Below are 26,781 nucleotides of genomic sequence, written 5' to 3'. Positions count from 1 at the left end.
ACGAATAGAGGTAGTTTTACTTCTTCCTTTCCAATCTGGATGGCTTTTTATTTCTTCATCTTGCCTAACTGACCTGGCTAAAATTCCCAGCACAATATTAAGTCGAAATGGCAAGTTTGGACATCCTTGGCTTGTTCTAGATCTTAGGGAATATTCATTCAATCTCCACCAGTAAGTATGATGTCAACCGTGGGGTTTTTACAGATACCCTTCATCAGATTGAGCAAGTTGCCTTCTAGTTTGTTGAATTTTTTTTCCTTTATTATGAAAAGGTGTTGGGTTTTATCAGATGTTTTTTCTGTATCCATTGAGATGATATCGTTTTGTTGTTTATTCTATTGAGATACTACGTGAATTGATTTTTGGAAGTTAAACTAACCTTGCATTCTTGAGATCTCACCTGATCCTGGGTTATAATCCTTTATATATATTGCTAGATTCAATTTGCTAATATGTCTTTGAGGATTTTTACATATATATTCGTAAGAGATGCTGACCTGTTGTTTTCTTTCCTTGTGAGGTCTTTGTTTTGGGTATGAGGATATAACTAGTGACCTATATACCAACTGATTTGGGAAGTGTTCCTTCCTCTTCTATTTTTTTGGAAGATTTTTATGAAAGACTGATGTTACTTCTTCATGTTTGATAGAATTTAGTGGTGAAGTCACCTGGGCCTGAGCTTTTCTTAATGGGAAGTTTTTGAATCACTAGCTTAATGGACGGTGGGAGGGAGGGGAGCGTGGGTGATGGGTATTGAAGGGGGCATCTTTTGGGATGAGCACTGGGTGTTGTATGGAAACCAATTTGACAATAAATTTCATATATTGAAAAAATAAATAAATAAATAATAAAAATTAAAAAATAAAACAAAACAAAACAAAAAAGACACCAGAGAATTCTTCTTTGACAGGCATAGACTAAGACAAAAGGAGTTATGTGATCGCTAGCCATATATTCAGAAGAGTTTAGACAATACAGCGTTTTGTTATATTTCATGAGTTCATAGGACCCAAAGAAGCTAATACAGTAGAACAATAGCTGACGTATCAGGTTTTTCAGTCAGACTATCAGTTGCTGACAGGTTGCCAAACTGCCTTTGGCCTGGCTCTGAATCCACATCAGGCAAAGTATTAAAATGATCATTTCCATTTAACTTCGAAAGTCCCAGCTTATCTGAAAGATAAATCAAAATCAAATGTGGCCTGTGCATCTGATGGCAGAATTACTGAGCTGGCTCTGTGACTGAGGTATCTAGACAGTGGGGAGGACATTTAACAAGAGGAGAGGGGAACGCTCTATGAAATTTATTTGAATTATTCTATGTCAGCCCATAGTTGGTATCTTAGTTTCCTAGGACTGCCACAAATTACCAAAGACTGAGTAAGTTAAAACGATAGCTGTTTGTGCTTTCATGGTTCTGGAGGCTTAGAAGTCCAAAATCAAGGTGCCAGCAAGGTTCTGGAGGCCTGAGAGCGAGCCTGTGCCATGCTTCTCCCCTAGCTCCTGAAAGTTATCAGCCATCTCTGATATTTCTTGCCTTGTGGCTACCTCATTCCCATCTTTGCTTCCATTGTCATGTGGCCGCCTTCTCCCTGCACATCCTGTCTTTACGTGGCATTCTTCTCTGTGTGTGTCTGTGTCCAGATTTCTGTCACCTTATGAAAATACCAGTCAGGTTAGGATCTACCCTAGTGACTTCAACTTAACTTGATTACATCTGCAAAGACCCTATTTCCAAATAAGGGGACATTCACAGGCCCCGAGGGCTAAATTAGCATTTCACTATATCTTTTGGGAAGACACTAGCCAAGCAATAACAGGTGACGGAAGTTGCTAATTGCTGAAGAGAATTTAGTGTCGATCAGGTTCTGCCCTGCATCTGAGCATTTTCATTCCTTAGATAAGGAGGGCAAACATGTTTAACCTTTGGATCTCAGTCCTTAAAATAAAAAACCCACAATAACACGTCCCAGCCCCTTCTGTATCTTAAAAGCAGACAGGAAGTTTGGTTTGAGGCTATTAGCTTCCAGAGTTACAAATGGAAGCTAGAAGGTAAATGACAGTGACACACAGGTAAAATGGTTCCCCCATCCTTTAGGGAAAAAAAGCAATTAGAATTTAAAAATTGCTCATGGAGAGTATAAGATGTATTTATCTGTTTGTTCATTTCTATCATGGATCAGCAGTGGTGGTCCACATGCCATATCTGATTGCTGCCTGTTTTGTCAATAAAGTTTTACTGGAACACACACACGCACACACAAAAGAATCACTAGCTTAATGTCTTTGCTTATTATATATCTATTCCAATTTTCTGCTTCTCCTTGAGTCAGTTTTGGTATTTGTTTTTAGGAATGGGTCCATTTTATCCAATTATCTAATTGGTTTGCAAACTCCCAAATACTGATAGCTATATTAAAATGTTGACTTCCTCTATGGGCTATGTTCACTTTAACAGCGTTAGTGAAACTTAATTTTTTATTCCGTGATTTCTAGATACTTTCTCTTGACTTCCCTCTGTGTAAGCTGAGATTTCAGTTTTCCAGCTCGCTTCAGCTGCACCTTAAGTTTTTCGTAGACAAGGATGAATATATACTCATTCTAATATTACCATCATTCATGTTGTTCATGCCTAGTCTACAAGTTAACTGTAATATTTGAAAACTGATACATGGGACGCCTGGGTGGCTCAGTCGGTTAAGCGACCAACTTCGGCTCAGGTCATGATCTCGTGGTCCGTGAGTTCGAGCCCCGCGTCGGGCTCTGTGCTGACAGCTCAGAGCCTGGAGCCTGTTTCGGATTCTGTGTCTCCCTCTCTCTGACCCTCCCCCGTTCATGCTTTGTCTCTCTCTGTCTCAAAAATAAATAAACGTTAAAAAAATTAAAAAAAAAAAAGAAAGAAAACTGATACATAGGGTTTATGTCATAGTTAATAAATACATATTCTTCACTGAAGAGGCACGTAAATATGCTAGGATTACATATCCTCCTTCATGGATCCAATGTCCTAATCTCTAGGGGTCTCTCAAAGAATGTTCTCAGCAAGGAGTTTCAAAGTCATATCAAATTTCAGTTTGCTTCCTACGTAGATGAAGATTTTCTCGAAGAGCTTTTAGTTTTTCATGGAGTTTCTGAATGTCTTTTCCTTGTTCTTGGAAGAAGAAATAAATGCCCCCTCTGCCATTATCACTAATATCTCACACTTCTTATTTATTGTATGAATTGAATAGAATCCCCGTTATCTATATAGAATCTAATAGAATCCAGTGTTATTTTTCTTGAAAATGCTCTACCTAGGGCCCACTTCTGTTCTAAAAGAGATAAGTTACACTGTGGCTTTCTAGGCAAGTCCCACCCTGGGACTTATTTTCTTTATATTCTAGTTTAGTTCTATCATTTTTGTATCCTGCGTCTTTCATTTTCAGTTTTCACCCCAGTTTTGCTAGCATATGCCATCAGAAAAGAGTCGTGGGAAGTAAAATTTCATAATCCTTGGCTGTCTAAAAAGGCTTTAATTTTGCCCCTATACTTGTTTGGTAGTTTTGCTAAGTGCAAAATCATTTGTACTCAGAATGTGTCCACATCGCTCGACTGTCTTCAGGAAGTCGGTTATGTTTGGTTGAGATCATATGCCAGTAGGGTGCTGTTCTCTTCTTTGTTGGTTACCTGTGTCTATTCCTTGGAAACTTTAGGATTATCTCTCTACCTCCTGTTCTGAAATTCCAAGAGCTGCGTTTGGTGTGGGTTTTTTCCATTCATCTGCTCAGCGTTCGCCGTGCCATTTCAAGTGGAAAAGTCCTAGTGTTCTCTATCTCTGGAAATTTTGCTCTCTCGTTCTCAGTAAGTACCGCTACCATTCACCAAGTTGGCCATGCCAGAAATGTTGGAATTGGTCACAGCAACACTCCCTCTGCCGCCCACCACGTTAATCCTATGGATTCTGCCTCCTAAATCCATGTGAGACTGGTCTCAGTGTTTCTGTCCTCATTGTTGCCTCCCTGGTCTGAGTCACCGTGGTCTCACTTGGACTGTCCCAGGGGCCCCCTAACCCATTTTCTGTTCTTCACCCCCTGCCTGCAATCTTTTGCCAATCTCTGCAGCCAAAGGCATCTTGCTAAATCTCACATCCGACTGTATCAGTCTTCTCCTTAAAACTCTCTGGTGGCTTCCCATTGTTCTTAAGGTAAAGTCCAGTACCACTGACATGGTCCGTGGGGCCTGCATGGACTGGCCTTCGTGCCAAGCCTTGGATCTCACCTTCCCCCAAGCTCACTCTACTCCAGACCCACAGCCCTTGTAGATCGTGAGCCTTCCTGACCTAGGGCAGTGTTACAAGAGGTTTCTTTTATCTGAACTCTTTCTCCCCAGCAATTCAAGAGCCCGGTGCCTACTCACCCTGCAGGTATCAGCCTCTCCTGACCTCCCTGCAAGGCCGTGGGTCCAATGCCATACATATCTTTGCCTCGGAGCATGCCTACCTTCGTGTCACCAAGATCCTTCAGGTCAAGGACCAGGACCTGTTGCTTACCGTTTTGGAACCAGCACCTAAAAGCATAACTAGCAGAGAAAAGGTGCTCCGTAAATACTTGTTGAATGAATCAACAAATAAATGAGTAAACATCATAAGAACTGTTGTCACAGCTAAGTTATTCCCGAGTTTCACCCTTTTATAGAGTCCTGCATTCCTTCTGGCTTCCGGAGGCTTTATTCCTTTCTTATTGACAGATCTAGTTTCCTCATTTTCACTCAATCTTTCCCTTTTCGGAAGCTTTTATATACCCTGCAAATGAGCAATTTCCTACTGTTCTTTGCCAATTGACCTCTGTCTGTTGCATCATGTGCTTTGAAGCTTTCTGTCATTTCAGGGAAGCTGACCCCGCCCTGGTCCATATTGGTGATTTGTTTCTGAATACATTATCTCAGCTCTGCCCCTGGCTTCATCTTCACACCTTTCCTTACTAGGAGCAATATTGCCGTTCATCACCTCGAGATTACTTACGCACCTGTGCCTCCTCTCTCTCTCCCTCCTTTCTTGCCTCATTGATGGCCTGATTTATTTCCTAATTCGCCAATTTAGAACACATACTCTGGCGACAGCCATGCTTTCTGCATCTTGGATGGAATCAGACTGCCTGACGGGCTCCTGTTCTCAAGTTTGCAGTCTGCACGACTGACTCACACTTTCCTTTCTCTCCCCAGCCCCAACTTATTAAGTAAACTTGCTGCCTCTATGCTTGGGCAGAGCCCGTGTACCAGACAGTTCACTGTTTTACTCCACTTAGGCTCTTACAGAGCTTGGCATCCTTCCCCATTTTCGAGTTTGTGATTTATGTGCTTAACCCCTTCATTTCTCTATCCCTTTGTTTCAACATGACAGTTCTTTTTTTTTTTTTAATGTTTATTTCTTTGGGGGGTGGGGAGGGGCAGAGAGGGAAGGAGAGAATCCCAAGCAGGTTCCGCACCATCAGCACAGAGCCCGATGCGGGGGTCCATCTCACGAGCCATGAGATCATGACCTGAGCCAAAATCAAGAGTTGGGCGCTTCGCTGACTGAGCCACCCAGGCGCCCCTCAGTATGGCAGCTCTTAGTACTGGAGAGGGTTTTAAAAGTTCAGAGTCAACCGGAAGATTTGTTGCCTCAGCCCCCTTCCACCACAGCCCCTCATCCCCGCCCCAGGCGCGTAGACCCACAGACAAAGTTCTGCGTAGAGTTTAGGAGCTCTCTAGCCCCTAAAGCTCATCCACTGACCCTTGACCAGAAATCTGTGCTCTTCTGGCACCTTTGTGGCTCTTAGTCTCCTCTAGGATTTTCCTTCCTCAATAATTTTGAAGGAGGAGGGGAGGGGGGAATTCAATTCACTTTTCTTGGCCTCCTTTTCAAGACAAAAGCCAGGACCATCCACCCCCACTGTTTTTCTTCTTGCCTTGTCAGATGAATCCTTGAAAGTGCTTTGATGTAACACTCTTTCTCTTCTCTTTCCTCATCACCTTCTTCCCGAACGAGCCATACTTCTCGATTTGCACATGAGCTCGTGCCTTTGCTTCTTTTAAAAGCAATCCTCCATTTTTTTTTTCCAATCACCCGTTTTACCTGCCTCCTAGGGCCGCTGTAGGATGAAAATGAAACCTAAGACGTGTAAAGACTTTACAATGTCAAGATGACGGTAGCATTGTAAGGCATTATAACGGAGATGATAATCCATCTGTCCTTTGAGGCACCTCGGTTGGCTCCTTCCTGTATGGCCTTTGGAAGCACAGCTTTGTCCTTGGTCCTTCCAACCCAAGACTCCCCTTCACTCCCAACCCAGAACTCCCAACCCAGGACTCCCCTTTCCACCCTAACACACAGGCATCTTCTCTGGTCTTTCACTTGACTCTAGCACGATCTTGCTCTGTCTGTGTGCTCCTTTGTTCAGTTACATGGCTTTACCAAATATTTCGGTTATTTCCGTGTTGTGGTCAGGAAGAAGACGTATCTACCACCTCTGCCTCCCGCTGCTTCCTGTTTCTCTTTCCAACATGCTGGTCAGAACTGTGAGCTTGCTTAGATTTGTTCAAGCCTGCTCCCCAGTGTGTTCAAAGAAACGGTTTCCAGTTTGGTGTTTCTGTCACCAGATTATCCGCACGTAGCGTGCAGCCTCTCCCTCTCATTGTTCCTGGCCCTGTCCTCGTTTCTTTAACAGTCCACTGGGACTCGGGCAGGTTGAAGCAAGTACAGTTTTAGCAAACAGCCTCAAGATTGGCAAAATATTCACTTTGGGGTTGAGAGAGACTCTTTTGCTCGTGTTCCAGGGAGCAGGGGCGTGAGTAGGCAGACAAAGGTTGATGATCTAAGAAGAGATGGGATTTAGGGAGCAGAAGAAGGCACCTCTCCCACGGAGATGGGAGCGTGCAGGGATGCGGCTAAAATGGCAGGAAATTGAAGGAGTCCCTGACACATGGCATGTGTTTTCCCTGGAAAGCAGAGAGTGACGCAAACTAAGTAGAGCGGAGCCTCCTAGGAATTTTAAAGGAAGTAGGGAATGGGCAACGCAGCCAATTCCTGGGCACGTGGCAAGATTGCCAAACAGCAGCGGGGGTGAGAGTCACGAAGTTGGGGTGCCCCTCGTTCACCAAATGTATTCCCTTTCCCTCTGGTTAATTCATCCGGGATTGAGAATTTGGCGAAAGTTGGGTGACACAGGAAGTAGAAGGGGAAACAGAGTTGAGGATTTTGTAAGGTCTTCATTCCAAGTAAGGATTATTGAGTCCATATTAAAATAAGAGGGAGCATGGGGCGCCAGGGTGGCTCAGTCAGTTAAGCGTCCGACTTCGGCTCAGGTCGTGATCTCACGATTCGTGGGTTCGAGCCCCACGTCGGGCTCTGTGCTGACAGCTCGGAGCCCGGAGCCCGCTTCGGATTCTGTGTCTCCCTCTTTCTCCCTGCCCCTCTCCCCCTCAAAAATGAATAAACATTAAAAAAAAAAAATAAGAAGGAAGTAATTGTGAAGATTAGGAAGAAAAGAAGAGGAGCCAATGGACTGGACATTTCGCTGAGGTAGAGTAAAAGGTGACAAGGGAGTAACAGTGAACAGCCAAGAAAGTAGGAAGTGATGGGAGTAGACGTGAGTGAAGAATGTTTCAGACGCGGGACAGTTTTCTGGGACAGTGACGTCCTGGGTGCAGCCACGGGGGGTGTGTAACAGAACCGGAATGGAGTCAGGTTCTTTGAAGATGAGGAAGCATGAGGCTGGATGTTGGCTCAGTCATCTGTAGCGACACCGAGGTTTACTGGGATGGTGATGAGATGGGACTTGTGGAGGATTCTGGACTGAGTTCCAAAGCCCCCGAGAAAGGCGAATCTCACTGGGAAGTTGACGGAGGGCAGAGAACATAGGAGTTAGTAGACAATATAGGCAGATGGCATATGCTTTAAAAGGAAAAGGAGTTTTTTAACTTTTTTTTTTAACATTTATTCATTTTGGGGAGTGAGAGAGACAGAGCATGAGCAGGAGAGGGGCAGAGAGAGGGGGAGACATGGAACCCAAAGCAGGCTGCAGGCTCCGAGCTGTCAGCACAGAGCCCGACGCGGGGCTCGAAGTCACTGAATGCGAGATCATGACCTGAGCTGAAGTCAGACGCTCAACCGACTGAGCCCCCAGGCGCCCCAGAAAAGGGGTTTTTAATATGAGGATGGGAAGAAATAGCCTGCCAGGAACAAGAGTGGGCTAGAAAAACATTCCCCTTCCTCCCAGCCCCACGGATCTGGGGAGCCCAAGAGAGGGCCATGGTCCTCAGGGACGGGAGGTCAAAGAAGCACCCTGCAAAGATGGGACACCATTCTGGGTGACACTGTCCCACGGAGAATAGGAAGGGAGATCAGAAAAGAAGAGTTAAAGGTAGCGGGGGGCTGGGGACGGGGGAGCCTCGGCGCAAAACAGTATGAAGGTGGAAACCCCAGAGAAGGTGACTGTGGAAGGAGAGGGGGGCTTGCTGATGCCCCAGGAGGGTGTCTGGAGAGCCCCACGGTCGCAGATGGAGGGACCCTGCAAGGTTGCCCCAGCGTCTCACAGCACCGGCCGGTGCCGCAGTCATCCTGGCTGCGAGCGTTCAATCCTCGTAAATCCCGTCGGCGTCTCCCCATCAGCCTCGCCGTCCAGCCCGGATTCATGCGAGCTGATCCGGGCCGGACCACGCTGGACTTTGCCCGCGACAGCCAGTGCGGCCTGTGAAGCGCCCCTCTTCCCCTACCTCTCGCTAACAAAGAAAAGAAACAGCCTCCTTTGTGAGATGGAATGTCTCGGAGGCGATCTAATAATCCCGGCGCCTTGTAGCCCGGTATTTTCTCTGGAATAAGTTGTTTATATTGCCGGTTCGAAAGCTGACATCGGTTCTCTCGCCAGCCAGGATTTATAGCGTTTAATAAGGGTGTTTCTTGGGTCCATCTTGACTGAATCTATCATAACTGGTCCTCACTGCAAAAAAAAAAAAAAAAAAAAAGTCAACCTCCTGCTTTTTCTTACACAGTTTTTTTTAGTATGTTAAAGAAATAGCCAGCGCTGACCGTTTTCTTTAAGTGTTCTTGCACACGTAGCGGAATGCATCTTCGATTTCAGTTGCCCTGAAACGAAATGTTTAAGGACGTATGGTTATCCTTTTCCTCTTTTAAATTCCTTCTCTTTTCTCTCACATGCTTTATCTTCCTAGAAAGAAATTCCTTCACTCTTAGGACCCTTTGTCTGAAGAATCTTATGTAATTGCTCTAAACGTCCTTGGTGTTGGGCTAACGGCGGACAGCCAGGCAGAATCGGGCCGGCCTCCCTACCGAGGTTAATGTCTTTGTGTGAGGGTTTTCCTGGACTCACAGTCAGGGAGGTGATTGTGACATTTACGTTGGTACATGGCAGGTCCCTTGCCCCACTCCCGATACCGGCCGCCCTTCTCCGGGCGCAGAACATTTCCACCTGCAGAGTCAAGCCCTTGCCTTGTGCTTCTCTGCTCTCAGATGTGCAGAATGATGAGCTCAAACATGTCTACGTGCTGGGAAAAAGGGAGGAAGCTATTATGGGGTAAAGTACAGGAAGCCCGAACTACCTGGGTCCTGCCCCTACTGGCCACGCCTCCCAGTAGATTTCAGGGGAGAATATATTCAGAGGTCCAAGCAAGTCAGAAGGGGCCACACCCACCTGCTGGCTGGCCTGGGAGCCCATTCACCCTCTAGGGTAGTGGACCAACGCCTGGTCTCCAGATGAAAGCTGCCAGGAAGATCAACAACATTGCTGTCCATCCTGGGGGGGCTGTGAGATGGGGGAGCATTGAAGTCTAGCTGGGTGCTTCCTTCTGTTTGGGGACGGAAAGCTGGCAGATGTACCCTCCGTCCCTGAATGGAGGGTAGGAAGAGGGTTAGTATAGAAGGCTCGAGGCTCAAACACGCCTGTGTTGGGGGAGTGACCGGGAGACAGGCGAATGTTCCTTGTGGACCTATGACAACACAGATCCCGGGCCCAAGAGATTCTAAGGACAGCTCTATACCCCTTCCAGGTAAAAAGCTCGGCTACACCTTCAACAACCGGAACTTTCACAATGTGTCTTTGGGGCAAGGACAGGAGGTAGTGGCTGAGGCTGCTCTGGACCTGGCTGCCAAGAAAGGTCACTGGGTTATTTTGCAGGTACGACCCCTCTGCCCCGATGGGGGTCATTCTTGACCCCATAGCTGCCTGGACCTGACAGTCTCTGGGCTCCTCTGACCTTGCCGCCCCTCTCCCCTGCCTTTCCTTCCACACCCTTGCCTGTCTCACTGCCTGATCTTGTCTCCTTCCCTCTTATGTGGTCCTCTCCCCATCCCTCTCCATAACTCCTTGTCCCTCGCCCCTCAAACCCCCTGCCACTCTCTCTAGTTTAATGTTTTTTAACGTTTGTTTATTTTTGAGAGAGAGAGAGAAAGAGAGAAATAGAGCACGAGCAGGGGAGGGGCAGAGAGAGGGGGAGACACAGAATCCGAAGCAGGCTCCAGGCTCCAAACCATCAGCACAGAGCCGGATGCGGGGCTTAAACCCACAAACCGTGAGATCATGACCTGAACCGAAGTCGGACTCTTAACCGACTGAGCCACCCAGGCGCCCCTACTCTCTCTAGTTTAAATAGTTCCACCCACATCCTGTTCGGTGCCTGCTCAGGGAGTAGGTATCCAGTTGAGTCCATGGAAGCTGGATCGTTCACCCGGTGATCCCTTCCCACGCGTATCAGGAAGACGCGAAGTGGCCCCCCTCCTGTGGCCCCCTGTCCCCTTACCCCTGTTTTATGCAACTTGCAGGAGGAGCTGGGGCCGGGGCGGAACAAGTGGCTCAGTTCCCTTTTCTCCCAAACGGACTACAGCCGCTTCTGCTAGAGTGCCGTGGCTGTGGCACAGGCACTTATGTCACGACCGCGTCCTTCACCACATTCCCTTTAGGAGAGATCCCCTCCTCCATCACCTTTCTGCACCCAGCACACCCCCGCAAACATAGTAGACACCCAGCAAAAGCCCGTTGGGCGGGAGAATCAACGAAGAAATCAATGCAAGGAAAAATAAAACAAGAAAGGTTCCCCCCCCCCCCGCCGCCCCTGCCCCGCCTGGCCAACGGAGCCCCGGCTTTCCAGGCGGCCCGCTGAAGTCTTAGCTCCGACAGAGTGATTATAAATGAATTCTCTAACAAATTTTCACTTCACCAGCCCTTTCAAATCCGTTGCCTTTGCCTTCAGTTATTTGCAGCAACTCTGTGAAATAAGGATGGCCGATGTTACTTCCCCCTTTTATAGAAGAGAAAGCGGCACTCAGAGGCCAGATTGCTGCGGCCGAGTCCTGCGCTCAGTGCTAATCTGTGTATTTAAGGCTCTGCGAGCAGGCTTCCTCAAATATTTACCGAGGCGCCTTTATCTGTCCATCACAATGAAACATATTGCAACAAAGCCAAGCGGTATCCTTTCCGGAGTGAAAGGTGCATTCTGCAGAGTAGCCCTAAGAAGTAACTGTGGGCTTAGACCAGACAGACAGATGGCAATCACATGGGGAGGGGGTGGGGGGTGGTGGAGAAGGCCTCCAAGACCAGACACAGGAGCTTGCTCTTGGAGCAGGAAGCCTTCCCAGTATGTGAGCCGAAATGCCCCCGTGTGTTTTAGGAAGATAAGTTGGGCCACACTGAGCAGAATGGTTTGCAGAGAGGGCGAGGGGACTCCAGAAAGCTAGCCACGAGAAGTTGACATCAGTGCTTTTCAAATTGTAACACGCTCACAAGTCACCGCAGGATCGTATTAAAATGCGCCGATTCAGGAAGTCTGGGTGGGGCCGAAGAGTCTGCGTTCCCACCTAGCCCCCAGGTAACGCCAACTTTGCTGGTCCACGGGCCCCGCTTTTGTGTAGCAAGGGTTCAAGTAAGGCAGGTGTCAGATGTGGTGATCTGGATTTGGAGCGTGTGGACCGTGTGTGTGACTCTTCAAGCGTGGCCCGGGGACCAACATCTTCAGCATCACCTGGAACTTGTTAGAAGTGCAAATTCTCAGGCCCCACCCTAGACCCCCTGAATCAGATACTCGGGGCTGGAGCCCAAGAATCTTCGTTTTAAGAAGCCCTCCGGGGGGCGCCTGGGTGGCTCAGTCGGTTGAGTGTCCGACTTCAGCTCAGGTCACTATCTCGCGGTCCGTGAGTTCGAGCCCCGCGTCGGGCTCTGTGCTGACAGCTCAGAGCCTGGAGCCTGTTTCAGATTCTGTGTCTCCCTCTCTCTGACCCTCCCCTGTTCATGCTCTGTCTCTCCCTGTCTCAAAAGTAAATAAAACATTAAAAAAAAAATGAAAAAAGAAAAAAGAAGCCCTCTGGGGAGATGGGGGTGGGGGACGGATTCCTATGCATAGTCCGGTTTGACAACAATGTGCCAAGGAGACTTGGGATATCAAGAGATAGGGTTCAGCTGCAAGATACTGGCAGGTCTCATTGCTGGGAACCCCAAGATTCCTGCTGCAGTGAGCTGTATTTGATGGCCAGGTCCCTCCTCTATCTGCCTTCCAGAAACTGTTGGCTGCTGACAGAACTAAGCAGATGCCTGCATGGGGGGGGGTGGTTGGGATCTTTCCTTCCCACTAGAACATCCACCTGGTGGCCAAGTGGCTGAGCACCCTGGAGAAGAAGCTGGAGGAACACAGTGAGAACAGCCACCCAGAGTTCAGGGTCTTCATCAGTGCGGAGCCAGCACCCTCCCCTGAGGGCCACATCATCCCCCAGGGCATCCTGGAAAACGCCATCAAGATCACCAACGAGCCTCCCACAGGCATGCACACCAACCTACACAAGGCCCTGGACAATTTCACTCAGGTACAGCCCCGGGGAGGGAGGGGAGAAGAGCGCCCCCCCACAAAGAGCCGATTCAACTGGGTTAGAAGAGCATGCACCTGTCGGGGCGGGGGGGGGGTGCGTGGCGAGGGGGTGACTGGGCTCAGAGCAGTGCCATGTGGGCGAAACGTATTCCCTTTGTGACCGGCCTCCTCCCAGCGCCCACCGAGTGCAACCCAATTCTCAGTTCCCAGATACACCTGGGGGAGCTGAGCTTAGGGTGGCTTTCTTCGGCGAGAGGCAAGGGGGAGCTCTCTGCAAGCCTCCGTGCTACCTAAATATCCCAAGGTGGAGAGGGGCCACGTTGCTAGAAATCTGATGTCACACACCGGTCGCATGCTGTCTTCAAGCAGGGGGTTGACACTCGTGTTCACGTGGTGACAGTTGACATCTACGTGCATCTCGAATGTCGAGGGTCCAGAGAATCCAGGTGTCAGATGTGGGGATCGTAATCATATGTTAGGCTCTTAACGCGTGGCCCCCAGGGCAGCAGAAGCGCCCGGGAACTTGGTAGAAATGCCAGTTCTCAGGTCCTACCCTAGACCTGCTGAATCAGAAACTCTGGGGTGGGGCCCAGGAATGTGTGTTCTAACAAGCCCTCCAGAAGATCCCAATGTACAGGCCACTCTGGGGACACTGTGCTACAATGGAACTGGGAATAGCAGGGCATCGGGCTCAGATGTAGGTACTGGAAGGTCCATTACTGGGAATCCAAGACTCGCGTTGTGGGGCGTGTATTGAAAGCCAACAATAGGGTGGTGGGTAACTAACTCCATGTGTGAAGTCCCACTTGCTAAGTCTAGCTCAGGCTTTTTGCATCTTCTCCGGAGGCAGGCTGTCTGGTAGCTTCTTCCTCAGGGATTTGCGCCATCCTGGGGAGGGGAACACACGAAGGTGTGAAGGCCGGGAGGTTGGGGCCACCTTAAAGTCCATCTGCCACGCTGGGCCTCAGTGGAGTCCAAGGGGAGGGTCCTAGGATCTGTCCTCTCCGATGATCCTCTTTGTATCTCTGGCTTCGCAGAGCCCCTGCTCTAACTCGACACAAGTCCCCGATGGGTCATCTAGGAACCCTGAAACGGGCCGTCCCACAGGACACCTGTTGTCACTAACCCAACATAAACCACCAGGACTAAGGGCCCTTTGGGGCCTGGTTTCGCTTAGACTAACATGAAGGGGTTTTGGCTTTATTTTTCTCTTTTAAATTTTTATTCATTTGTTAATTTTGAGAGTCGGGTGAGAAGAGGCAGGGAGAGAGAGAGTCCAAGGAGGCTCTGCACCATCAGCACAGAGCCCGACGCGAGGCTCGAACTCACAAACTGTGAGATCATGACCTGAGCTGAAGTCGGACACTCAAGTGACTGAGCCACCCAGGGCCCCTAACGTGAAGGGTTTTTTGGGTTTTTTTTTACTGAGTGCATGATACCCCTTGTAGTGTGGGGATCAAGCAATCCCACTTGGAGAGGAAAGAAAGCTCCCACTTGGAGAGGAAGCTCCAGTTCCACTTGGAGAGGAAAGAGAAGGAGAAGCAAAACTTGTCCAGCCCTCTTTTTCACTCCCTTCCCATCCGCACCCCCAGACCCACTCATAATCCAGAACCGGGAATGGGGAAACACGGCCAGGAGATTCAGGCTGTTTTTGTTAAGAAACACCTGCCCGTTGCAACATGAAGCAGAAAGTAGGGTGCTCTCTTTTCCAGGGGCATTTTCATTCCTTTCTTTTTAAATTTTAAAATAAAGTAAAATGTTAAAGAAAAATAAAATAATAAAATAAAGTAAAATGATAAAATAAAGTAAAATAAAATAATAAAAAATAAAAAATAAAATAAAATAATAAAATAAAATAAAATAAAATAAAATAAAATAAAATAATACATTTTCTTCCTAAATAGGCCTTGACTAATCCCCTAGGTACTCTGTACCAGAGGTCAGAACTTCTAAATTTTCTACATCTTATATTCCACATAGGGGAAATCTACATTCTCGACTTTGAAATCGATAGCCTTCTTTCCCCGGAAGGCAGTAGCTCGTTCCAAGCAAAAACACTTCTGCCCAGAAAAGGCACTGGGTGGCCCAACAGGGTGAACATACGCAATGCCACAGAGCTATGTTCGCTTCAAAATGGTGCAGATGACAGATTCTATGGTGTGGATTCCACCAGGAATTTTTTTTTTTTTTTAATTAACAATTGAAAAGAAAAAGGCATTGGGATGCGGTTAGTTAGCAAGCTCCGTCTAAGGGCACAGTCACAGACTACTCTCAGCAATTTTGCCTTGAGGGTCTTGGGCAGATCCGGGGAGAAGGGCCATAGTTGCCTCGGATACCGAATCTCCTAATGATTAATTATACAAGAGTATCCCCTACCCACGTCCTTGTCCTTGGCTCTCTCTCCCTGCCAAACCCCTGTCCAGCCTTGGTTATGAGGCCGCTGGGAAATAAGTCCCAAGGGTGCTGGCTTTCCCTGGCTATTCTGTCCCCACCACCGTTGGGTCTTTGGCCATTGAGAGCGATCTTCGGTGACTCATTCTGAGAAACAGAGACAGACTTATGGGTATATCCATTGCTCGCAAGGGTTTTAATTGTTCCATTCTGCTTTTATGGGTGCCCTGGAACCAAGGCCCCCATGAACACCCCCTATAATTCAGAGCTCTGTTTTAACCATTTAAGGGACAAACTGCAGGACGGAGCTCTTTTTACCGCTGCTAGCCGTGCTGATCGGGGACGGTTATTTTATTCTGATGTTGTCAGGTTTACGGTGAAGGGCGCAGCACTCCTCTGTTTCTCTCGTGTCCCGTCCCTCCCTCAGCAGCAACCTCAGCCACACGAGCAGCGATTACACCTACGACAGTCCCACGACGGGCAAGCAAGGCGTGGCAAGCGGGGCACCTGGCCGGCTCAGTCGGTAGAGCCTGCGACCCGAGATCTCGGGGTCATGAGTTCAAGCCCCATGTTGGGTACTGACATTAAAATAAATAAAACCTTAAAAAAAAAAAATAAAAAAGGAAAGAAAAGCATAGCAGGAAGGGGAGAAATCAGAGATGATGCTGTAGGAGTCCCCACCCACACCCCAGCACAAAGTGATACTCCTAAGACCAACACAACTCTCAGGACCCACTACCCTGTTTCCCGTTAGCTGTGCTTGGCATGTCCACGGGGGCCAACATTAACTGTAAAGCAAACCCTGTCATCACCTGAACCTAAATCTTAACTCAGATTCTAATCTAGAACCCAGCCCCTCTGCAAGGTCCCCTCAAACCCTGAGCCCACGCTGACCCACAGCGCGACCTGCATTCCTACTGTGGCTCAAAAACCTAACCAGGACGTACGGTGACCTCGTCCAGCATGACTTCCGGCCGCCATAACCCTCACCCTGCTCTGTGCTGCACAACAGCAGGTCTTTGCTAACACTGGAGGCAACGCTTTCCTTTCAGGACACGCTGGAGATGTGCTCCCGGGAGACGGAGTTTAAGAGCATCCTCTTTGCTCTTTGTTACTTTCACGGGGTGGTGGCGGAGAGACGAAAGTTTGGGCCGCAGGGGTGGAACTGCCCTTACCCCTTCAACACTGGGGACCTCACCATCTCTGTGAACGTGCTGTACAACTTCCTGGAGGCCAACGCAAAGGTAAAGTTCCCGGCCAGCACGGGGGGAGGCGGGGAGGGCCATCTCTCAGAAGGATGATGTCGCATCGGCACAGGGTAAAGGGGGTACACGCTGGGGACCATCTAGACCCTCTCCAAGTAGAGGGAGGAAGGACCAGCCCGGGGCCAGTGGGAGGCCAAAAAGAGCACCACGGGATGTCAGGGCCAGGAAAGCTCAGGAGACCAAACTGGTGACTCACGCCTGGTGTGATTCTTTGTCCCAGGGCCCACCAGACCACCCCTGTGCCCCTGCGGCATTGTGGGGTGCTGTGGATTGGCAGAAGAGACCCCATGCTCACCTGATACAAGTTCCCAGTTTAATCAGCCAAGAACACCATTTAAGGGAATGTGTAGACCATGAAGCCTCTTCTAGTTAGCAGGCCAAACATAGTATCAGCAAAGGCCACCTCCCCTTCCTGGTGGGGCACATGAATCAGGCCCAGAAGCCCTAAGCTACTCCTCTGCCCCCAGCTCCACGGCCCTTGCCCCCATAGCACCGTCTCTTCATTTCCTGCACTGAGACATGGCTTTCCCCAAGTGGTTTCCCGCCTGACTCCAATATCGTGACTTTCGTGCTCTATTTCATTTCACTTTGAACTTTGGAAGGAGACCATAAATTAATACGCTAAGTAATGGCAGGAAATTAGACAGACAAGTATCCTGGTCCTTCCTTTATTCCATTTGACATTTGCTTATTTAAAGGACTTGTAGGTAAAGCCTGACTTGATTGCCACAGTTAATGACCGTGGAAGAGGGGAGGCATATAGGCAAGGGGGTTGGCACCTTGCCTCTCCTCACCCTTGGCTGTAACTTCTCAAGCATTTCGTGAGCTCCCAGGCGTGCCCGACTCTTCGGGGCACTAGGGGTATACAGGTGAAGAAAGCGTTGCTTCTAATTTGAGAGGCATCCCATCTTGCGGCTGATACTCTGTCACGCGTCAGGGCAGCCCCGATGTCTATGCGGAGGTCTTTCTTCCCTGTGTCTCAGGTCCCCTATGATGATCTGCGCTACCTCTTTGGAGAGATCATGTATGGAGGCCACATCACAGACGACTGGGACCGGAGGCTCTGCAGGACCTATCTGGAGGAATTCATCAGACCGGAAATGCTAGAAGGAGAGCTGTGCCTGGCACCCGGGTTCCCACTCCCGGGCAACCTGGACTACGCTGGTTACCATCAGGTAAGGCTCTGCTCATACGGGACCTGGGCCTTCCTTCAATCCTGTTCTGCAGGACCAGGATGCACACACAGGGCCAGGGAGGAATGGCCTAAAGAACAGAGCTCAGGGGCCCCCGGGTGGCTCAGTCGGTTGAGCATCCAACTTCAGCTCAGGTCATGATCTCGAGGTTCGTGGGTTCGAGCCCCCCGTCGGGCTCCGTGCTGACAGCTCAGAGCCCAGAGCCTGCTTCGGATTCTGTGTCTCCCTGTCTGCCCCCTACCCGTGCTCGCGCTCTGTCTCTCTATCCTTCAAAAAAATAAACAAACGTGGGAAAAAATGTTTTTTTTTAATACAAAAATAAAGAACAGAGCTCATATGGAGTTCGGTTCTCAGCCCCAGGTTTGCCCTGTTCGGTTTGAGAGCTGTTGGGTGCCTCGCCTCAAATTAGTGATAACAATTGAGCTTTTGGAGATCTTTCTATTCTTGATGCTTGGTTCAATAATTCTATTTGTTGATCTTTTTCTACAAATAACATCTGGGGCTTTCATTAGATTGCTTTCATCCAAGATATTGACAAAGCCATTAGGAAGAAAATTCCAGGTTCAGAATTTAGCCAACTTTGGGTAAAGTTTATATTAGTGATTCTAGATATCTTCAGAGGGACAGGAGCTTGTGGGCAGATCACTTAGCCCTCCTGTTCTCTGAGGGCTGCTGTGAACACAGACACACACACCCAGGTGCACACACACATGCCCAGAGAGCTCTTCTGACTTCTCATTTCACTGTGGCCACAGCTATTTTTAAAGTGCCCATCTTTGCCCATTTAGGCTGCCACGGGAGATAGATTAGAAGATAATTTTTTTTTTAAATCTTTTTTGCCGCTTGACTTTGAACATGCCTAAAATAACTTTGAATACCAAACTTAAAGGAAATACCGGTCATCAAGACATTAACAACAAACTTAAAAAAAAAAATTTTTTTTTTGAATTCATAAAATTTAAAAAGATAAGATGTCAAAGTCATTCAATGCAGAAAACCTTGGACCTATGAAAAGAAATTTAAAATGGTAAGGCTATTTAAAGAAAATAAGAGGAATGTGGGGTGGTGGGGAGATGGGTTAAATGGGGGATGGGATTAGGGAGGGCACTTGTCGGGGTGAACACTGAGCTTCGTAGGTAAGAGATGAATCACTGGGTTCTACTCCTGAAGCCAAGACTACGCTGTATGTTAACTAAGTTGAATTTAAATTTTTAAAAAAAGAAGATGATTTTTAAACTACTTTACCAAAAGGCTTCAGGGCTTTAGCCAAGAAATTTGTGCAAGAGCACCCCCTAGTGTCCACGGGGCAGTCCAACAAGAGGCTGGAGCCAGAAATGGGCAAAAACCGTGTGGTTTGCACACTTCAAAACAAGTGAGGATTTTTTTTACACCTGTCGTTTTTTTAATGTTTATCTTTTTTTGAGAGAGAGAGTATGTGTGAGTGGGGGAGGGTCAGAGAGAGAGGGAGACACAGAATCCAAAGCAGGCTCCAGGCTCTGAGTCATCAGCACAGAGCCCAATGTGGGGCTCAAACTCACAAACCGCTAGATCATGACCTGAGCTGAAGTCAGACGCTCAACCAACTGAGCCACCCAGGCGCCCCTTTACATCTCTCTTTAATCCGCCAGTTAATAGGTGGTTACAGGGCACCTACCAAGAGTTCAGGAGGGTGCTGGGGGCCGGAAGAAATACAAAAATAAATACACAAGTTTGCCTTTGAGGGATGAGCAATCTTTCACTTAGACTCGAGGATGCTCACACCAAGAAATCATCAAAATCAAATTAGGAACCAACCTTGAGGGGCACTTTCTCACTGTGTGGTGGAAAGAACTAGAAAGGGCACTCAGAACATTCGGAGAGGAAAGGGAGCCTTCAAAGCTGGGGACCCAGCCTAACCAACCGTAGGGGTGCATTGCCTGGATGGCACGATTAAAAAAATGTTTCTAATTCAAGTAATTTTTGCCAGGGGCCCAATTCCGCGGTTATCAGCGAACCTCGCCTTGTCCCACAAGCTGTCTTTTGCATCTGTGGTCCCATATTTGCATTTAGGTTTGTTATCTCTGATTTAGATAAATGGGGGGGGGGGGGGGGGGGGGGAGAAAAGGAATTTAAGGGCAAGGGGGCCGGGACCCTGGGAGAGCTTGAGTGACATACCAGGAAGGGATCCGTATTTCTTAAGGACCCTGAGAAGTCCCTCCGTGTGTGTGGAGGGACAGGTGTAGACCAGGGAGCGGCAGGAGCAGGGCAGACTGGAGAGGGATCAAGTCCTCCAAGCTTCTGCAAAAGGAGCATGGCCCCGTGGGCGTGGAATTTCCGGAAAAGCGGCCTGGCGCACAAAACCAGATGGTGTGGAGGCGAGGCTGGCAGAAAGGATGTGCACCAGGAGGCGGAGAACGTGTCCACGTCTCAGCAGGTGTTGGTGAACGGCGTCCGCCTGGAGGGCCAGAGGGACGCGGGTGCCTCACGCCTGCTGTGACCCACCGCCGTCCCTCAGAGGACGACCCGGAGTGGGAGATGGCAGACGGGAGACACGTCTCGGTCTGTGTTTGAGCGAGCTTGCCCTCGACTTCCAGTACATTGATGCCGAGCTGCCGGCAGAGTCGCCCTACCTCTACGGCCTGCACCCCAACGCCGAGATCGGCTTCCTGACCCAGACCTCGGAGAAGCTCTTTCGCACGGTCCTGGAGCTGCAGCCGCGGGACGGCCACGCCGGAGAGGGAGCAGGGGCCACGCGGGAAGAAAAGGTATGTGGACGGACCACTCGAGATCCTTCCGGGGAGCCGAGGATGGCACAGCGAGACGCCCCTTCCCGCTGGCCGCGTTGGCAGGGCGCGTGCAGACCACACTGTGCACAGCCGCCCCTCGCACACGGCCGGTGCGGCCTTGACCCACCAGGCTGGTCCTCTGTTTAAATCACAGGAAGCCCCTGCCGTTGCGTTTCGTGGTTTGCTTGCTTGCTTTCTTCTTTCTTTCTTTTTCTTCCTTTCTTTCTTTCTTTCTTTCTTTCATTCTTCTTTCTTTCTTTCTTTCTTTCTTTCTTCTTTTAATTATCCAAGGCCAGCCTGTCATTCTTTTCTTTTCTTTTCTTTTCTTCTCTTTTTTTCTTTCTTCCTTCCTTCCTTCTTCCTTCCTTCCTTCTTCTTTCTTTCTTTCTTTCTTTCTCTCTTTCTTTCATCCTTCCTTCCTCCTTCCTTCCTTTCTTCTTTCTTTTTCTTTCTCTTTCTTTCTTTCTTTCTCTTTCTTTCATTCTTCCTTCCTCCTTCCTTTCTTCTTTCTTTCTTTCTTTCATCCTTCCTTCCTTCCTTCTTTCTTTCTTTCTTCCTTCCTTCCTTCCTTCTTCCTTCCTCCTTCCTTCCTTTCTTTCTTTCATCCTTCCTTCCTTCTTCTTTCTTTCTTTCTTCCTTCCTTCCTTCCTTCCTTCTTCCTTCCTTCTTCCTTCCTTCTTTCTTTCTTTCTCTTTCTTCCTTTCTTTTTCTTTCTTTCTTTCTTTCTCTTTCTTTCTTTCTTTCTTTCATCCTTCCTTCCTCCTTCCTTCCTTCTTCTTTCTTTCTTTCTTTCATTCTTCCTTCCTTCCTTCCTTTCTTCTTTCTTTTCTTTCTTTTCTTTCTCTTTCTTCCTTCCTTCCTTCCTTCTTCCTTCCTTCCTTCTCCTTCCTTCCTTCCTTCCCCCTTCCTTCTTTCTTTCTTTCTTTCTTTCTTTCTTTAAGTTTATTTATTTTTGAGAGAAAGAGTGTGTATGCTGGGAAGGGGCAGAGAGAGAATCCCAAGCAGGCTCCACTCTACCAGTGCAGAGCCCAATGCGGGGCTCAAATTCACAAACTGTGAGATCGTGACCTGAGCCGAAGTTGGATGCTGAACCGACTGAGCCACCCAGACTCCCCTCTTTAATTTTTTAATGTTTATTTTTGAGAGGGCGGGGACAGAGAGAGAGGGAGACAGAAGTCGAAGCAGACTCCTCACTGACGGCAGAGAGCCCGATGCAGGGCTTAAACCCACGAACTGTGAGATCATGACCTGAGCCAAAGTCGGGCGCTTCACCAACTGAGCCACCCAGATGCCCCAGCGGTTTGCTTTTCTAGTTCACCCAAAGAGTATTTCTTTTTCTTTTTTTTTTTCTTTTTTTTAGTTTTTTTTTAATGTTTATTTATTTTTGAGACAGAGAGAGACAGAGCATGAAAGGGGGAGGGACAGAGAGAGAGGGAGACACAGAATCGGAAGCAGGCTCCAGGCTCTGAGCCATCAGCCCAGAGCCCAACGCGGGGCTCAAACTTACAGACTGCGAGATCGTGACCTGAGCTGAAGTCAGACACTTAACTGACTGAGCCACCCAGGCACCCCTCTTTTTCTTTTTTTTTAATGTTTATTTTTGAGAGAGAGACAGAGCATGAACAGGAGAGGTGCAGAGAGAGGGAGACACAGAATCCAAAGCAGACTCCAGGCTCTGAGCTGTCAGCACAGAGCCCGACATGGGGCTCAAACCCACGAACCGTGGAATCATGACCTGAGCCGAAGATGGACGCTCAACCAGCTAAGCCACCCAAGTGCCCCTCAATAGTCTCATTTTAACTCAGTCACCTCTTTAAAGGCCCTGTCTCTAAACACAGTCACATTGTGGAGGGGAGGATGTCCACAGATGAGTTTTAGGGGGACACAACCCAGCCCATTACGCTGGCTCCAGCGGCCTCCCTTGGACGTACACCCTTTCCTGTTTCCCCCATTTGCCCTTGACTGCTGGATTTTGCTGGTGTCGAACAACTGACTAGTCATCTGGAGAAAAGCGAAGCAGGTTTCCTCCCTCCTTACATCACAGATGGCTGCATTTAAATATGTTTCAATGAAAACATAAAAAGTACTAAAAGAAAACTTGGGTGAATGCTTTTGTGATCTTACAAAGAGGAGGGCATTATCAAACCTTCTTTTAAAAAAAGCAGCTCAGAATCTATAAAGATTGACACATTTGGTGACTGGAAAAAATTTAAAACCAGATCTGCAAAGCAAACAAACCTCGTGAATGAAGTCAGAGACCAGCTAGGAGAACCTCTCTGCAGCACAGACACTGGTAAGTGGGCAGATCTCACTAACACATGAAAAGTTCTTACATGTGGAGGACGAGAGAAGGACAGAAGATGGGGACAGACGGACACAAAAGAAATTCACACAGTTATTCGAAGGGCCGATAAAAATAGCACAGGATTGTCAATGTCCCTCCCGACTAAATGAAGGTATGTGAGATATCATTTTCCACCTAATGGCAAAGAGTTTTAAAAGTGACAATGTATCAAGGGGTGGCTCAGTGGGTTGAGAGTCTCTTGATTTCGACTCAGGTCATGATCCCGGGGTTATGGGATCAAACCCTGCATCAGGCTCTGCACTGAGCACGGAGCCTGCTGAAGATTCTCTTTCCCCCTGCTCCCCCCGTCCCCACTTGTGCACACTCGCTCTCTCTCAAACGAAAATAGTTTAAAAATTAATTAGGAGCGCCTGGGTTGCTCAGTCGGTTGAGCGTCCGACTTTGGCTCAGGTCATGATCTCGAGGTCCGTGAGTTTGAGCCCCGCGTCGGGCTCTGTGCTGACAGCTCGGAGCCTGGAGCCTGCTTCGGATTCTGTGTCTCCCTCTCTCTCCGCCCCTCCCCAGCTAGTACTCTGTCCTCTCTCTCTCTCTCTCAAACATAAATAAAACACTAAAAATTTAGTAAAATAAATAAAAAATTTAAAGTGACAGTATGCAGCAGTGAGGGCACAAGAAAACAGACATTCTCTCTGTTGGTGGACCCTTACCTTCCAGAACAACAGCTGCTAAAATTTAAAATGTTCACATTTTTTTTTACCCAGAATTCTGTGTCTAGGCATTCAACCAGTGGAAAGACTCCAAAGTACACAGATTTCATGGTATGTTTGTTTATTACAGGATTGACCGCAGTCGTACAAATGATAAGCAGCCCAGATATCCATCCCAAACAGCAAAATAATATCTACTATATACTATTTATTATATATGTAACAGTATATATACAGCTACAAAAAATAAGGCAAGTCCATATATAGTAACAAGATAGCGTGTGCATGATTTATTATAAGACGAAAAGCAAGTATGACAGGACTCCCTTGGTGATAGATGGAAAGAAAGGAGGGAGCGAGGAGTGAAGACAGGACAGACAGACAAAACTGATGCGTGGGGGGATAATGGATGGATGGTTATATGCATCAAGGACATCTGCAGGAATCATAAAGTAACAGTTAACAGTGATCCCCCCCCCCTTGAGGGAAGAATTGTGAGAGGGTTTTGTTTGTAATGAATATCTGTAATGCTTAGATTTTTATGGGAAACAGATTGCTCAAAAAGGACAACAAAAAGGCAGAGACGTTCCCTTTGGAAACAATCAGACCCCATCCCTTGCAACCCTCTCCTCCCATGGAGGGGCCCGCGGGCTTCTCCGTGTCTGTGCAACTGCTCCCTTCCCTAGCAATCCTGCTCGTCCTCAGGCCTGGCCTCCAGATCCTGCTCGGACGGATCAGGACATGGGAGAAGTCTCTTTCTCTGTGTCCGGTGTATTTTGGGGACAGCGCCTCCAGCCTATCTTTTCATCTCTTTGTGCGTGATGTCCGATATAGGGCTGTTTCTTCAAGTTCAGCCCCGGCGATAGAAATAGGATATAATTTTAGCCATTTGTCTTCTACCCCTGGCAACAGCTCTCAGGTACTGGTAAAATTCCGTTCTGATTTTTGCTGTGACAGCACCAGAGACCCCTTTGTGACAGGGAGATAAGGTTTTACTTTCCCTTTTCAGACATCAGCTCTTTTCCTAGAGAATGTATTGTGTGCTAACAATACAAGGCAGAGTGAATATTAATAACCCTTTCTGTAGGTCTGTATAGCTTTCAGATGCTGCCACATGCATCAGTTCACTCAATTTGATCTCTGCATCAGCCCCTGGGAGTTGGGGGGGGGCGGGGGGGGGGAGGTGGAGAAAGACGCTCTTGGAAATTTTTATAGATAAAAAGATGGAGACCTAGATGGCTTGCTTGCACTCGCGTGGGTAATGCGTAACGGAACGGTATTAACTCAGCCGAGGCTCTTTGGTTGTAAGCAACAGAGACTAATTTTGCTGAAATGGGCAAGAAATAGCCCACTCTGACAAAAGGAACTGACCGAAGGAAGGACAGATATCCCAGTGGCTCTGCGGTCCTTACAGGGCACTTCTGTCACTGGTTCCAGCCACTTTCTGCCCCTGAATCTTGGGCCAGAGATTCAAATTTTTGTGCTCCTGGGAGTGATAATCTGGTTGGCCTACTTAGATCATGGGAGGATCGGGCTCTGTGACTGTACCCCAAAACAGTGGGGAGGAGGGGATTTCCCAGGTGGAGACGGGGACCTGTTACAGAAGAGGGGGGACAATGGGCAGAACAGTGTGCCAGGAGCCTGGCTCTCTGGCCCCCTCCCTCCCTCTCCGCTGGCCACATGTTCTATTATGTCTGTACTTGTTCCGTTTTTCTTTCTCTGCTGACAGACCTCCTGGGCTTATTCATTTACTTCAAAATGGCAGACTCAGCCTCCCAGCGCTTGCCCCCAAACAACCCAGGATCTGAGTGCTTCATTTCCAACTTTCCGGGAGAGACACCCTGGCTCCCGTGGTCTAATTAGCTGATGGCTTGTGTGGCCAAAGGAAGCGTGGGGCTGGGGAGGAGGTTCACGTGTTGCATGGGGATGCTTCTTCCAGGACCCAAGGACAGAAACATGCAGGGCGGCCTCATGGAAACTCTGAAGGGAGTAGACAGTGCGAGAGTATGGGGGGGGGGGGTGGCTGACGGGCGTCCTGACTGCCGTATCGCAGGGGAATGGAGTCCTGGAGAGTTGGAGCCCCTTCTTCACCCTGTGTTTCCTGTTACGGGCCAGGTCAAGGTCCTCCTGGAAGAAATACTGGAGCGAGTGACAGACGAGTTCAACATGCCGGAGCTGATGGCCAGAGTGGAGGACCACAGCCCCTACATCGTCGTGGCCTTCCAGGAGTGTGAGCGGATGAACATCCTCACCGGAGAGATCCAGCGCTCGCTGAGGGAGCTGGACCTCGGCTTAAAGGTACGGTGGGTGAGGTCTTGGTGGGAAGGGGCACCGCCAGAGGACACGGCCGGACGCCCCGGGGGAGAGGGGGCTCCCGCGGACTGGGGCGCTGGAGAGCCGTCCTAGAGCGATCTGAGTGCCCGGGGAGGTGTGGCTTCCAGACGCCAGGGTCTGGCTGGGCTGCAGGGAGGTCAAGACACAAGGCTCCGAAAGCATGAAGCTGCGAGGGTGGAATGAGCCGGGCTGGCTCGGAGCCCCCCCAGGAGACCACACTCCGAGGGCTCCCCAGCCCGGTGCCTTCTACTGACGTAGGATAAGTTGCTTCCATGGGGGTCAAAGTAGCGCTGGATAGTACAGGTTCTGGGGGCGCCTGGGCGGCTCTGTTGGCTGAGCGTCCAACTCCTGACCTCAGCTCAGTGTGTGAGTTCGAGCCCCGCGTCAGGCCCTGCTTGGATTCTCTCTCTCTAAATAAATCAATGTAAAAAAAAAAAACAAAACAGGTTCTAGAACTAGACTGTCCTGGGGTCGCCTCCCAGCCCCTGTGCTTCTTTGCCGTGTGGCCCTAGCGAAGTGACTTACATCTCACTGTGTCTCAGCTTCTTCGCCCGTAGAACAGGTGTAATGGTCCTGCTTCATAAGGCTTTGGGGAAGGACTAAGTAAGCTGATCCACATAGAATGTTTAGAACCATCCCTGGCATGTAGTAAGTGCCCCCAGAGTATCAGCTGATGACTATTATGGCCCCATCGGGGGAAAGGGGAGAATTTTCACCTTTGACAACGTCAAGGTTGGATCGAGAGATCCAAGGTAATCGCACAGGCTCTTCCTACCTCTTGAGCAACGAAAGAGTCTGCTGTTTCTGCCCCCAGTGACTCAAACAAGTTTACGTACCAGCAGAGAACTGTTCAGGGGCCTGGCGTGGACCCCGACGGACCGTGCACCTCGATGACAGCTGAATGGGAGGGCAGGCTGCCGTTCAGGAGCTGAGGAAGGGGACTGCGGTCCATTTACACTGGCACTTTCAGACGGCAGAGAAGCTGGCAGCGAATGC

General features: G+C 48.7%; 1 protein-coding gene across 1 annotated transcript in view; it reads left to right on the top strand.

Annotated features, from left to right (window-relative positions):
- LOC125927583 (dynein axonemal heavy chain 9-like) overlaps positions 1 to 26,781 on the top strand; it is a 170,665-nt gene that overhangs the window by 120,402 nt on the left and 23,482 nt on the right. The window contains exons 17-22 of the mRNA XM_049638084.1: positions 10,021 to 10,148; positions 12,596 to 12,823; positions 16,269 to 16,460; positions 17,465 to 17,656; positions 20,248 to 20,418; positions 25,567 to 25,749. Coding sequence (XP_049494041.1) covers positions 10,021 to 10,148; positions 12,596 to 12,823; positions 16,269 to 16,460; positions 17,465 to 17,656; positions 20,248 to 20,418; positions 25,567 to 25,749 — 1,094 coding nt within the window. The remainder of the gene's footprint in view (positions 1 to 10,020; positions 10,149 to 12,595; positions 12,824 to 16,268; positions 16,461 to 17,464; positions 17,657 to 20,247; positions 20,419 to 25,566; positions 25,750 to 26,781) is intronic.

The sequence above is a fragment of the Panthera uncia genome, chromosome E1, assembly GCF_023721935.1.
Source record: "Panthera uncia isolate 11264 chromosome E1, Puncia_PCG_1.0, whole genome shotgun sequence".
NCBI classification, from domain to species: Eukaryota; Metazoa; Chordata; class Mammalia; order Carnivora; family Felidae; genus Panthera; species Panthera uncia.
This window is presented reverse-complemented; position numbering and strand designations above follow the sequence as displayed.